Raw genomic sequence first — 12,694 nt, forward strand, 5'->3', positions numbered from 1 at the left:
AAAACATTGGGTTGATCAAACAAATTAACAACTGATGTGGTTAGGCTACAAAATGAGAACAACTGTATTTCTGTATCAATACTCAAGTTCTAAAAAGAAAAAAATGAAATAATAGCAGAGGGCTAAAGCTTTTTTTTAAGAGCTGCCCATTGCCGAATTTCCAAGGTTGTCTCGTTTTGATTCCACCTCCCTACACATCCTGTCTTTTAATCTCACGATTGCGGGTATTTTTCCCTCTCAGTTTTTGTCTTTTTTTCAGCACGATTTCGTATCTTGACTTGCCTTCTTATTGTCTTCCTTTTCTGCTTTTCACTGGGTCAAAGTTTAGTGACGAGAAACAAGTTCACAGTCATGGGAGCCGGCGTTCACTACCTGCAACCTCCTGCACATACAGAACGGCTCCGTGTGCATACTGTGTAATATTAACTCAGAGCTTAAAGTGCTAAGGAAAACCGAGCAGTGAACAATACCTGTGAACGCTACAGAACACCTAGGATTAGGAACAAAGAAAGAACTGAAGATTTTTTTCTGAAAATGCCAGTGACATTAATTGACAAACTAAAAGCACGTACCTTTTTCAGTGAAGAGATTGTTGTTTGATCTTCCTGAGACAACTTCAGTGCAGTGGCCACTTTGGTAGAATTCGTCACAATCTCGGCATTCAGCTCCCTGCATTTCGACATAAGGCGCTTTTCATTCTCATACGACTTCTTCAAGACTCGGTGGAGCTTTTCATATTCCGCTTTAAATTTCTCCAAACTTTTATCGCCAGCGAGTTCATTGAGGACCGCTTGGAAGTCGTTTTCAAGGGCCTCAAAGGCGCCATCCTCAGAGATGTGTTTGTCCTTCTTGTCTGGATTTTCCTGTAAAAAAAACAACGAAAGTTATGTTAATTCATTAGCTAATGTGCAATGCATGTATATCCTTTAGCTCATAAGTAACGGCTGGCAGACAATAGGGAAATAGATATGATCTTTGGTGACCAATAATGAAACTGTATTTCTGCAAAATGTTTGATTCCTTGAAACTGAAAGCTTTCTCTACATCAAATCATAATATTTTATTACAGTGTTTGACCAGTAGATGGCAGTGCAGGACAGATTATAAAATAACAGCTCGCTGTGAATATTCCCGGTGGTTATACATTTTACAGCAAGCTGTGCGAAACTGTTTAGGGCTCCAGAGCCGCACTTTACATAATAGCAGGAAGTTGGAACTGCAATCCCGAAACACCAAGTCGCAGTGTACACGGTGTGCTTCGCGACCCACACTGAATTGGAAAGGAAACGGGCGATAGTTCATTTGAGGGAACACTGGATACTTACAATGAAAGCCAGCATGCACTGAATGTAAATAGTAGATTGTAAATAGGCCCTCGCCTCCCCGCAGGCCTCCGAGTCGTACAAGGGCGCCCGCTACATACATTCACGAGGCATGCTTTCTTGCAATGTCTCGTGAATGTGCATTTTGCAAAGGAATTGATTAGAGCATCAGTCGCATCGCGAAATTAAGGTGGGGACCACAGACCAGTCCCTGTGCCAAAAACATTAAAGGAGATTTGCAACCCACCTTTGCAAACCGAGTCCATAGTTCATAATAAGGCAGGTTATTCGTTCCTATGACAGGCCTGAGGCTGCACGAGACTGAAGACTGGGGAGCGGATGTGGTCCGTCGGCTAGACTGCCGACTTTGGTGCTGGAAACCAGGGCTCGAGCCTCGGGGTCGCTTCTACATCCTGTGATTCTGGGCAAATCACTTAATCTCCCCGTGCCTGAATGTGTAATGTAAATACGGTGCTTGTAAAGCGCTCCAATACCTTCGGGTCGAGTTCGTGCTATATAAATATGCAATAAAAAAAAAAAGATACTTCCTGAAAGACCTGTGCCCCAAAACTGGGCACGAGGGTTGCCTCCATGATGCAGATCCGAGCCCACTGGGACACAGAGATGTGGAGTTTGATCAATAAACATGTTTTTACTCTTTCAATGTCTGTGGTCTGTGCTGTGGGACAAAAATACAAGGTTTAAAAATGCCGTTGTGAGTCACGAATATCTTTTTGACTCGCACGACAAACGGACGTTTCCAGGGACAGAATGAAGCTGTAAGTGCCCAAGGCTGAATGTCCCTAGCGCAGCCTGCGCGCTCAAAAAGAGTTGTGAAGAGCTGCCTCTGAGTGGCAGCATTTGATTTATAAAGTAAATCGAGGGATGAGCGGCAATCTGCAAAATGCACTTAATGAACAGTTTTTAGGGATGCAAACAAAAATGAATGTGAAAATCTGCATTATAAAGACCCTAGACCAGCTGGGAACTGCCCCAACCCCTTCACAGCAGATCGATCTATCTGCTGATCGTCAGATCCACTAATGATCACTAAACCCTTCTCATTCCTTGCGATTCATAAGGAAATGCATCAATGGTTGGTCAAACATCACTTACAGTGTACCCGTGACCTTGTCAGCTGGTAAGAATTTCCACAGTGGAATCTATCATTATTGGGGATCTCTTTGGCAGACAGCAGTCCTAAGCATTGCTGCATACAACAACCTTTTGCAATATTCTACTTGTCTCGGTACTATGACCCAGCAGCATCTTCAAGGGACAGGACTGCCATGGAAGCCTTATGTCACTAGTGTTGTGGGCCCAAGACAAAGCTTGGTTAGTTACCTAACTGGCCACGAGCACGTGCACCCGGGCCCTTTTATTGGCAGGGTCACATCACTTGTGATGCCTGTGATGGGTGGGGTGCAAGTGTGTCAGCCCTCGAGGGAGTAGCTGGCAAACTAAGTGTCTGCTGAGACACTAGAACGTGTCCAGCACAACACTACATCACTCCCAAATTTTATTAAAACAAAACAAAGTCCAAACTAGGCAAATAAACTATGCACATGAGACACCACACAGTCTCTCGGTCTTGGGAGGCAGTTTGCAGGGCAACGGTGGACAGGTAAGGCTGGGAGCACCAGATCATCTCGGCACACATCCATAATTGAACCAGTTACCGCTGGGCATGAACGAAGCATCGATGGAGTCCCGATTCCTTGACAGCCTGTCCGTCGGATCAATGTACACTTGGAACATGTTGGATGGACCTGTGTGCTTTGGCGGTGATCCTGTTGGTGTCAGATAACTTGAAACATGGTGTATCAAGGAGCATCAGTGGAGTCCTGCTGCAGAATCTTCTCTTGAGGTGTCTGGGCACTACGAGGACCAATCTGCCAGGACGGGAATGGCGTTGATGATGTTCAGGATGCTACCCTCTGAAGCCCCAGTGCCTCCCAGTACATTATCGGTGGAGCCGCTTCCAGACAATCTCTTGTGCTTGGACCCTGAGTATAGGAATGTCCTTGAGGCCCTTATGCGGGACTGTCATGATACCGCGTGGACTGTTCAGGGCTGCTACGGGTCCGCCTGAGGTCACTGCAGGGTCACCGACAGGATCCGACGACGTTGTGCATACAACCACCGGGGTAGGTGACTTCATGGCCGGTGTGCTTGCCGTCAGGACACAGGGGCACATGGGCTGTCAGAAATCCCCTGGACACTTGGTCTCTAATTTGGATGTGGGTGCCTCGGTCTCTTGTTGCTTTGCAGGTGCAAGGCTCCACCCTGGTGACAATTTGCTCCTTTGCTGGACTGGGTGATGCACATGGCAATGGTGTTGTGGTTGCCCTTGGAACTGGACGACAGGTGGTGAGGATTTGCTTGGAGTAAGGTTGACTGGAGGGACTTCGCAGCCACATAACTAAGTGTCTTTGCTGAGGCTGTTCTTCACCCGAGGCATCTGCGGTTGCTAGCAGGGATTCCATACGACTTAGAGTGCTGACACTGAGGATTTGACAGTCGCACTGGAAAGCGTTGGGGAGAGACTAGGTTCACGCTTGCTGCGGCTTACTTTGGGTTCTCCCATTGAACTGTCTCCAGGGACGTCACTTCGTGTTGGTGGCTGTCTTGTGTCTGCGGATGCACTTTTGGCTTTTTGTGGTACGAGTCGTCGTTCTTCTCCTCTTGTTGGTCTTTCCAGCGAACCTGTGTGCGTCCGGTTTTCATGGTGACGGGATTGTCACTCGTCTTTTCAGTTCTTCCTCCGGGTGCAGTGGCATGCACCATCTTCCAAACAGGCCAATAGGGCCTATCAACATTCAATGGTCTCTGGACCATGCAGGCGAGACTTCCGTCGCTCATCTCTCAACCCGACCAGGTTCCTAGCTCTGATGTGGTGTCCTGCTACACGTCTCATTATCGCGCCACATGTACATCTCGCTGGTCACACAATGGAAAGTATAGTTCCCAAGCAACAAGTACAAATATAGTGCAAGAAATGAGTTCAAAAGGTAAATAAAAATAATAATGCTTAATCAAGAGAGCAAATACATTGACCTTTCGTTAAAAATACATCAAATTTATAACATAAATGAATTCATATTACAAAAAATATATATTGTAATTTAAAAACAATAAGTGGCAGAGATAAATTCTTCGACGCGCGTTTCGGCACTGCGGGTGCCTTCGTCAGGAGTTGCCACCAATAAACTTGTTTTAAAAATATATGAGGTTTTAGTCTTGTTGGCTGTAGAAGACCCCAGGATATGGGCGAAAAATCTCACTTGTTAGTTGAGAGGCGTAGATGCTGATAAAGGACCGAAGGAAGGAACTTCTCATTCGGATATTCTGTATTTAATTAAAATCTTCCATTAGGAGGTGAGCATCGATATGTCAACACAGCAACGCTGTTATTGCATTGTTCGTATGGATTTAGTTAAAAATGATCAATCTTTAGAATTCTTATGCCTCGGATGTGCGAGAGTCCCGGGTTCGTACTGGCGTGAATATCGCTCAGTCAACATCTCGCTGGTCACATCCGGTTCCAAGGACTGTGTCTTTTCTTTTCTGTGGACCTTTTGCAGGTCTGTCCTGACAGTAGGACTTGCTTCTACTGCTCGTGGACCTCTCACGGGCCCCATCCTCTCCTCAGGGATTTTCACAGTGCTCCTCTACCAGGATGGCAGGTCACCTTCTTCGCTCGAGTGCATCGTACTTGCGCCTCAAGCCTGTGTCGTTGTGGCACTGGCTCCTGCCTCTCTTCAGACATGCTTGGTCACTTCGCGTGACGTGCACACTGCTGGGCCAACAGTGGCCATTCTGTGTTACAGCTAGCTGGCTGGCATGGCCTCTTAATATTCTGCATTGCTACTCCTTTTCAGAGACATCTCTCCATCCTAGGCTTCTGCCCATGCTGTCAGGTTCGCTGGTGCAGCCCTCTGTGCACCTCTGACTTTCTGATCCAACAAGGTAGGTGCAGAGTGGTGTCTGGCTCCACAGAGTTGCAATGTACATATCTTCTGTGGGTGGGCGGGCGGGCACTGTGCATGCAGCCTGACGGGTGTTTCCCGGAGGCTCCGGGACCCTTTCCTTTCAGCGCGGTAGCACTCGCGCAACTGAACTTTGCTAGCTTCTCTGCCACAAAGGCTCTGTGCCTCACCTTGGCAGCAAAGCAGGGATGCCTCCTAGCGCGTGCTTGCTTCCTGCTGCCGCACTGATATTTCCTTGTGCCCTCTTTACTGAGGTGACACAAGATGTGGGGCTGTGGATTCCGGCCTGCCAGCGCTTCCCCAACAGTGCTGCTTTTTTTCTCACTTGTGGGTTGCGGGCTGCCAGGAGTTGGCTCTCCAGGCTTAGCGGCAGATTCACTCAGGCCCTGGACTCTCCTACGGGCACTTTCCTTATCGCTGCCATGGGGGTGTCACTTATACAGGACACAACAGTCTTCCTCTTGTCCCCTCACCCTCACACACTGCAGCCACTTCAGTGTTGCTCCCTCTTTTCGCCAATGCGATTCAGGACTGGAGGGGGCGGGCTGTTCCATTTTATGTAGTCTAACTGCGCAGTGTAGAGGCATTGACTGCTATGTTCTACTCCCTCTCCAGCTCTCAGTCCCCCCGGCCGGTAAGTACCGTGGGAACTGCAGGGCAATACTGGTGGACGTTGCTGACTGCACTGAGAGAGCTTCTCACCCGGTCTGGTCACGCTAGACCTCACACTGGCAGCGAGTGCAGGGAGTGCCCTAGATGAGGGCTACACTCTCCCTCATGACAAGCAGCGAGGTCGCTGCCTGCCCACACATGGAGACCGACCCGCTTTGGTTGGAGACTCCACAGGCAGTAGGTGTACCTCTTGCCCATTGCAGGGCCAGTGCTGTTTTCTCCCTCTCTTTACACTCTCAGCCGCTGGCAGCAAATACCGGAGGTGCCCTCAACGCAAGCTACCTTTCCCTTTTGCCAAGCTTCAAGTCGCTGCCGGCACACACACAGAGCGGGCCCACTCATCGCCAATGTTGTGTTGTGGGCCATAGGCCCACATGTTACTGAATAACGCACACAAACACTGCTTGGATAGTTACTTAACTGGCCACAAGAACGTGCATCCGGGCCCTTTTATTGGCAGGGTCACATCACTCATGACACCTGTGATGGATGGGTGTGGGGTGCAACTGTGTCCAACCTTGGAGGGAGTGGCTGGCAAACTAAGGGCCTGCTGAGACACTAGAACGTGTCCAGCATGACACTACAACAAGCATGCTTCTGTGTCCGCAATCACAGTTTTCAGCAAGCATTCTCAGAAGGCATACTATCCTTCCTCAAGAATATAAGCGAGGCAAGATTTATTTGAGTTTGTTCGGAAGGCTCCTCTGCAAAATACAGATCGATCCACCCGGAAAAGTGCAAACGTTTGGATGGGTCGAATCCCAGAGTAAGTAGCACAAGCAAAGAGCAGGAATGTAACAAGGCCAATGTCACATATGGGCTTCGGTTGCTTGCCAGAAGGTGATACAGACTGTCATCAAGCAATCCACAATGCTGTCCATTAATTTTCCTATCAATTTGATCTTCAAAGTTTCCACTACATCTGTGTTGGAGATGCACAACATTGAACATGAATTATGCGTAGACATGGTGTTAGGTGAAGTTAAGAGTAACTGGTGTATTTTGCTAGTAAAATAAAATCACCTATTTTGTTTGATTTGAGCACCAATGGCCTGATCCACTAACGTAAACTTACATGTTTGTATATGTTTACGCTTTTTCAGTATTCACAGAACTGCATTTTGATAGTAAGTTTACGAGTGCAGAGACTCCAGAGTCGGGGCGGGGAACTCCACACATAAAAAAGATAGGCTATAATATAATTACAACTTCAGAAGGTATGCGCCTATAAATGCATGTCAAAATTTTGCTTGTGACTGGATAAGAGATAGATAGTCGATGTTTTTGGTTTACGTTAAAGTGTATTTATGATTTAAATACCATGAACTTTGCCACAAGAACAATGGAGCGCTTCAAGTTTAATAAAACAGTAGCAAAGTCAACATAGCAAAGATTGTAGGGGAAAATTAGTCTTCGAGATATATATATATAGATATATATTGCCTACTGGCGGTGGCTGTAGTTAGGACCTAGTTTTACTATGAATATAGTATTTCGCCTTCTGGGCCCACTTTGGTTCTCCCTTGGCTGTTCGTATTAGCAGTTTTAGGCTTCCTTTGCTTTGCACAGCCACATATAATACATTTGTTTTTGTGACATGATATTGTTTTAGAAATATGCTGCGCATATTATTTGTTATTCAGTGACTCCTTTTGAGATTCAGTCTGAACATTTTGTACAAGGTCAAACAAAATGGTGTACTTTTTTTTACTGTGCCCGGTCAGCAACATCTCCTAATGTTTTTATACACAACACAGTAGCACAGCTGCAGTTTTCTAACACAACAGTACTTATAATATAAACTGTATCGGCCCGTTGGAGGTTAGAGTGGAGAATTCCTGAAGAGAGACCAGTATTCGAACAGAGACAACAGCCTTGCGTAAACCGAGTTTACACCTATGATGTGGACCACCTAACCACACATACTAGCTAAGGGGCTCAACGCTAATCCCAGAGATCACTAATAGATTCCTATGCTCAAATATTAAGGGTAGGTCTAGATAGATATATTAGTTTCCATAGTCGGGATGTTTATCGTTAACAGCCTGTTAGTAATGTTGATTACTTTTTTAGTTGAATCTGTTTACTAATCACTGAAAACCTGCTTCAAAATAGACTACGATAATTTCAATGTATACATTGTAAACTTCCTTCGTGTCTTTCTTTGTTTTCTATGGACATTCGTGAGTGTGAACGAGAGGTGATGAATACTTCCACGGTTCCCTTGGGACTAGAGGTTCATGTTCTAGGTTTGCCGAAATCACCTGCTCTGGAAAGATTAAGAATGCAGTTGAGGCACTGTGAGCTAGTCAGATTTCGGCCTACAGGTACGGACGCGATAGAAAGACTCAGTCCCTATATTCTGATGTCCTGTTGTCCCAAGGCGCAGTTCTGTTTTCAAACAGAATCTCTGCAACATGGCACCACCAACGATGGTCTGGTACTAATTCAGCGGGTCTCCAGAGTTGTGCATGCCAATTGTTACCTCAAACCTACCACCAGAGACGTCCATGGTGTTCGGGATATATCCTCCACGATATTTTTAGGGAGCATCTAGTTTTTTCTGTTGGTTGTTCAAGCATGGACCAATAAAAGGATTACCCATATTTTGTGTTTGCACTTTGTTTCCATTACTGTTTTAATAATGGCACAGCTATAACCTATACCAATAGCTGATAATTGTAGGCCTGCAGTCTTTGCACATGTAAATTTGCATGGTCTTGTGGCTGTAGACGGTAACCTTACATTCATGGTTGAAGCCTGCAACGGCTATTGCTTAGAAGTATTTTACTCTTGAGTCAATTTTCCGGCTGCAGATGTTAATTCAGGCACATTTCATGAATACGCTAATGCACCCCCACCACAACAATACAGAGCATGTCCACTCTTAGTAATTCCACCTGTACCCTGGGAACATCAAAATTGGTTCTGAGGTACCCTTAAACATGTATTTGTACCTGTATGCACGGGTCCCCTTAGTAATTAAGGGGTCACCTGGCCAGCATTAGCTGGTTATACACCATACCCTAAATAACAAGGTCTCAATGTTAATGAGCTACAAGCATTATATAATGATCTAGTTAGGCTTATTGCTGAAGTATATACTTCTGTAGGACACAATAATTTGGGAAACCAGACCCAGTAAACCACAACTTGTCAAACCTAGTTCTGACAAGGATATTGCCAAGCCGAACCGGGAGTTTGGTAAAAAACAATGGGAAAAATCCAAACCTAAAGAAAAAGCTAAATCTTGCAGGGGATCTCTGCCTCTAGAGTCCACTGACAAACGCTATCATTTGCGTGATTGCACTTAAATCATGGCACCTAATCGGTATCAGCTTTCTAATACTGATCCTTCTTGTTCCTTTCGGGACTTATCTGAGAAACAATATGTGAGAGGAGGGTGTTCTGACTGCAGACAGGAGAAGTACGTGAAACTGAAGAGGGACTCACAATGCTCATCTGATGTGAAGGTAAAGAACCCAAATTTCAGAAAAAGAAAGTTGTGACTATAACCGCAAAATATGCCACAAACACCGAGAGCTCTCCTCCTGAACAGGATGTGGGTATTGACTCTCCTCAACAGTACGGCAGAGGTCACTATAGTGCGCTAGAACCTCCAGGAGTTCCTGGCAGCAGTGGCAACTGACAACTTTGTGGCAGTTAAAACCCCTGATCAGCGTGTAGCCCCTGCAAACAGATTATATAATTTGGATATACAAATTGAGGGTGACATACAGTGCATCATTAGTGCAATATTCTAGGAAACTGTAACTTTATCCTATGACATTCTACTAGCGGAAGTTGATTGGCCCCAGCAGTTTATCCAAATATCCCCACAAGGTGAGGATGTAATACTTCCGTCTTTTTCTGTGCTTGTCCCTGGCGAAGTCAAGCAAGCATATCCAGCAGAATGGCCTCATGCACAAGCCCAAGCTTAATATCGCTATCATGTCGGCTGGGATAAAACATTCACCTTATCATACAATACCTGTGCGGTCCGGCCCACAAGTGCAACCACAATATCCAGTAAAATGGGATGCTTAAGCACCCGTTAGAGAAATACTCTCCCAGTTGGAATACCAGGCAGTAATTGAAGCTGAATCTCTTAAATGAATTATCACTTTTCCTGTTTTGAAATCTGATCATTCATATCGCATAGTGTTAGACTACAGGCATTTAAATAAGTCATACGCACACTTTTGCAATACAAAATACACACAAAATACACACAGTACAGCACTTATAAATAATATAGTCCGCAAAAAATACAAAATGACCTCGGACATTTCCAATGGGTTTTTCTGCCAAAATATAGCACCTGAAAGAAGAGATTGGAATGCCTTCTCGGCACTCAGCTTTCAGCACTGTTTTTCACACCTTCCGTTAGGGTATAAGAACAGTCCTGGACTGTTCACTGCCCGCACAGAATCAATTCTACAAGACATTGATCCAGACATATTGTCCTATGTGAGAGATATCTACTTAACAGATGAGGAGATAAACACACATTTGGCCAGGGTGCATCGCATAATATAGACTGTGGCTACAAGTTCAACTTTAAGAAATCTAATATAGCGTTTCTAAGTGTCCTATTTTTAGGTTATGAACTTACACATGAAGGCACAAGCCTTGCACCACATAAGGGTGCTCTGCTGCATCCTCCAAACACTCTACGGAAACTGCATTCCTTGATAGGATTCCTTAATTTTGGCAGAACTTACATTCCTGGTTACTCACAATGCATTAAATCATTATACAAATTGATTCATCCTGATTTTTCCAGTTCCATTGGGCATCAGAACCCACAGACATACTCAGATTGTTACATCTGATTTGCTTGCAACACATCACTTATATACACGTCAATATAACAAACCTGGTCATCTGTATACTTGAGAGTTCCATCGGCTTTACCTACGTCACCTTATACAAAGGTGAAACAGTTTTGATTTCATAAAAATCGCATTTATATCCGAGTGCTGAATTGCGTTTTGCATCCACTGAGAAAATAGTGACTGAGGTACTGATGGCTATACTTTAAGAGCGGTCACTTGTACAAGCAAAATGCATTATTGTCATTAGTTCTGTTCCAGCCTTGAGGCGGTCACAAAAGCTAGCTAACGCTAAAGCCCTCCATCCTAGATGGATACAATGGCAACATCCTTGACCGCTGTTGATGTAGACTTGGTCTTTGACCCATCTTTGACAGACATAAGAGTTTCTTCAATATGAGCAGGTTCCCATGTCCAGCAATATTTTACCTCTTGAGCAGTATAAATACATTGTTTATACAGACGGTTCAGCCCAACCCGTTATAGGTACCAAGCACCAATATTCAGTGGTGTGCACCACTGTACTTGGTTTGATGTTGGAAGGTAAATTCTAACCACAAAAAACTTGCACACAATCCTTATGGGACTGCACTGCACAGTTACCTGAACTAAAAGCTTTGTTTCTTGCACTGGGAAATACGGATCCCGAATTCTCCACACTTTTAATGTGTGATTTGTATTACAGTGTCCACTCTTTTAACGACAATTTGCATTATTGGCACCAAAATGGATTCAAAGATTCTAAGGGCGACACAATAAAGCATAAAATGCTTTGGGTAAAGGTGGCAGACCAAAAGACAAGTTGCCATCGGCTCATTTCATTCATACATTGAGTCATCGATGTGTATGATCACATGTTATAGGAAATTCTTTGGCAGATGAAACAGGCAAATCTAAAGTTGCTTTTTTTCTCATGTCGAAGCACTCGCAAATTAACCAACAACGTTTCCTGTTAATGTCACAAAACTAAATACACATTGATGTGGGCTTCTCTTCTTCTTTTATTTTCATTTGAATCTCCAAACTTCTTTTATTCATAACATTCTTCCACTCCCTGTATTGCTTCTGCACATGCAGGTGTGGCGGCCACAATTTAATTGCTACAGCAACGTTATTGGTGGCACGGCTTATACAAACAGGACAAATATAATGTTATTTGTTGTGACATTTGTCAACAAATTAAATCTTCCACCGTGGCTCGTCCATTGTAGACACACTAGTTGACACACTTGTTGATTTCCAACAAACCGTTCAGCTGCATTCATTTTAACCACGGTGTCTACTTAATTCAGATGGAGCATATAAATGTATCCATGTTGCAGTTGATTCTTGCTCCAGGTTCGTCTGGGTGTGGCCAAAACATTCAACTGATGCTCACACTGTTATTAAAGATCAGCAAGCCTTTATAGGAACACATGCATGCACTACATTCCACTCAGACCAAGGTCCTGCTTTTGGCTTCACTAGGTGTAGAGATGCATTACTCTTCTCCATATCGGCCTGAGGGCACTTCTGTTGTGGAAAGGAAGAAACATGACTTAAAGCAGTCCTTAACAACTTGAGTATTAGGTACAGGGCGCAGTTGCATCCACCACCAACATAGGGTACAACGAGCACTTAGCAATCTCCCTAAAAGATCTCTGGGTGGCCGGACCCCGTACAAGGTCCTTTTTGACATCAAAATGTAAGTTCCAGACCTTGACGGTCCAGCGATTGTAGCGGCAGCCATGCCCTTTGACTTAAATGATCATTGTGCCCTCTTACAAGACTTACAAAACTTCTGTGATGGCCATTCCAACACGCCTTTGAAGACGTCTGACTCTGCAGGGATCTAGGAGCTGCCTGCACCTTGTGGCTGGATTCCACAACTTGGGGA

The 12,694-nt window shown here is 44.8% G+C and overlaps 1 protein-coding gene across 1 annotated transcript in view; it reads right to left on the reverse strand.

Moving 5' to 3' along the window:
• Nucleotides 1-12,694, reverse strand: part of CFAP58 (cilia and flagella associated protein 58) — a 617,117-nt gene that overhangs the window by 542,197 nt on the left and 62,226 nt on the right. Inside the window, exon 2 of the mRNA XM_085603453.1 lies at nucleotides 573-863. Coding sequence (XP_085459579.1) covers nucleotides 573-863 — 291 coding nt within the window. The remainder of the gene's footprint in view (nucleotides 1-572; nucleotides 864-12,694) is intronic.

Source organism: Triturus cristatus, chromosome 1_2, assembly GCF_964204655.1.
Source record: "Triturus cristatus chromosome 1_2, aTriCri1.1, whole genome shotgun sequence".
Taxonomy (NCBI): Eukaryota; Metazoa; Chordata; class Amphibia; order Caudata; family Salamandridae; genus Triturus; species Triturus cristatus.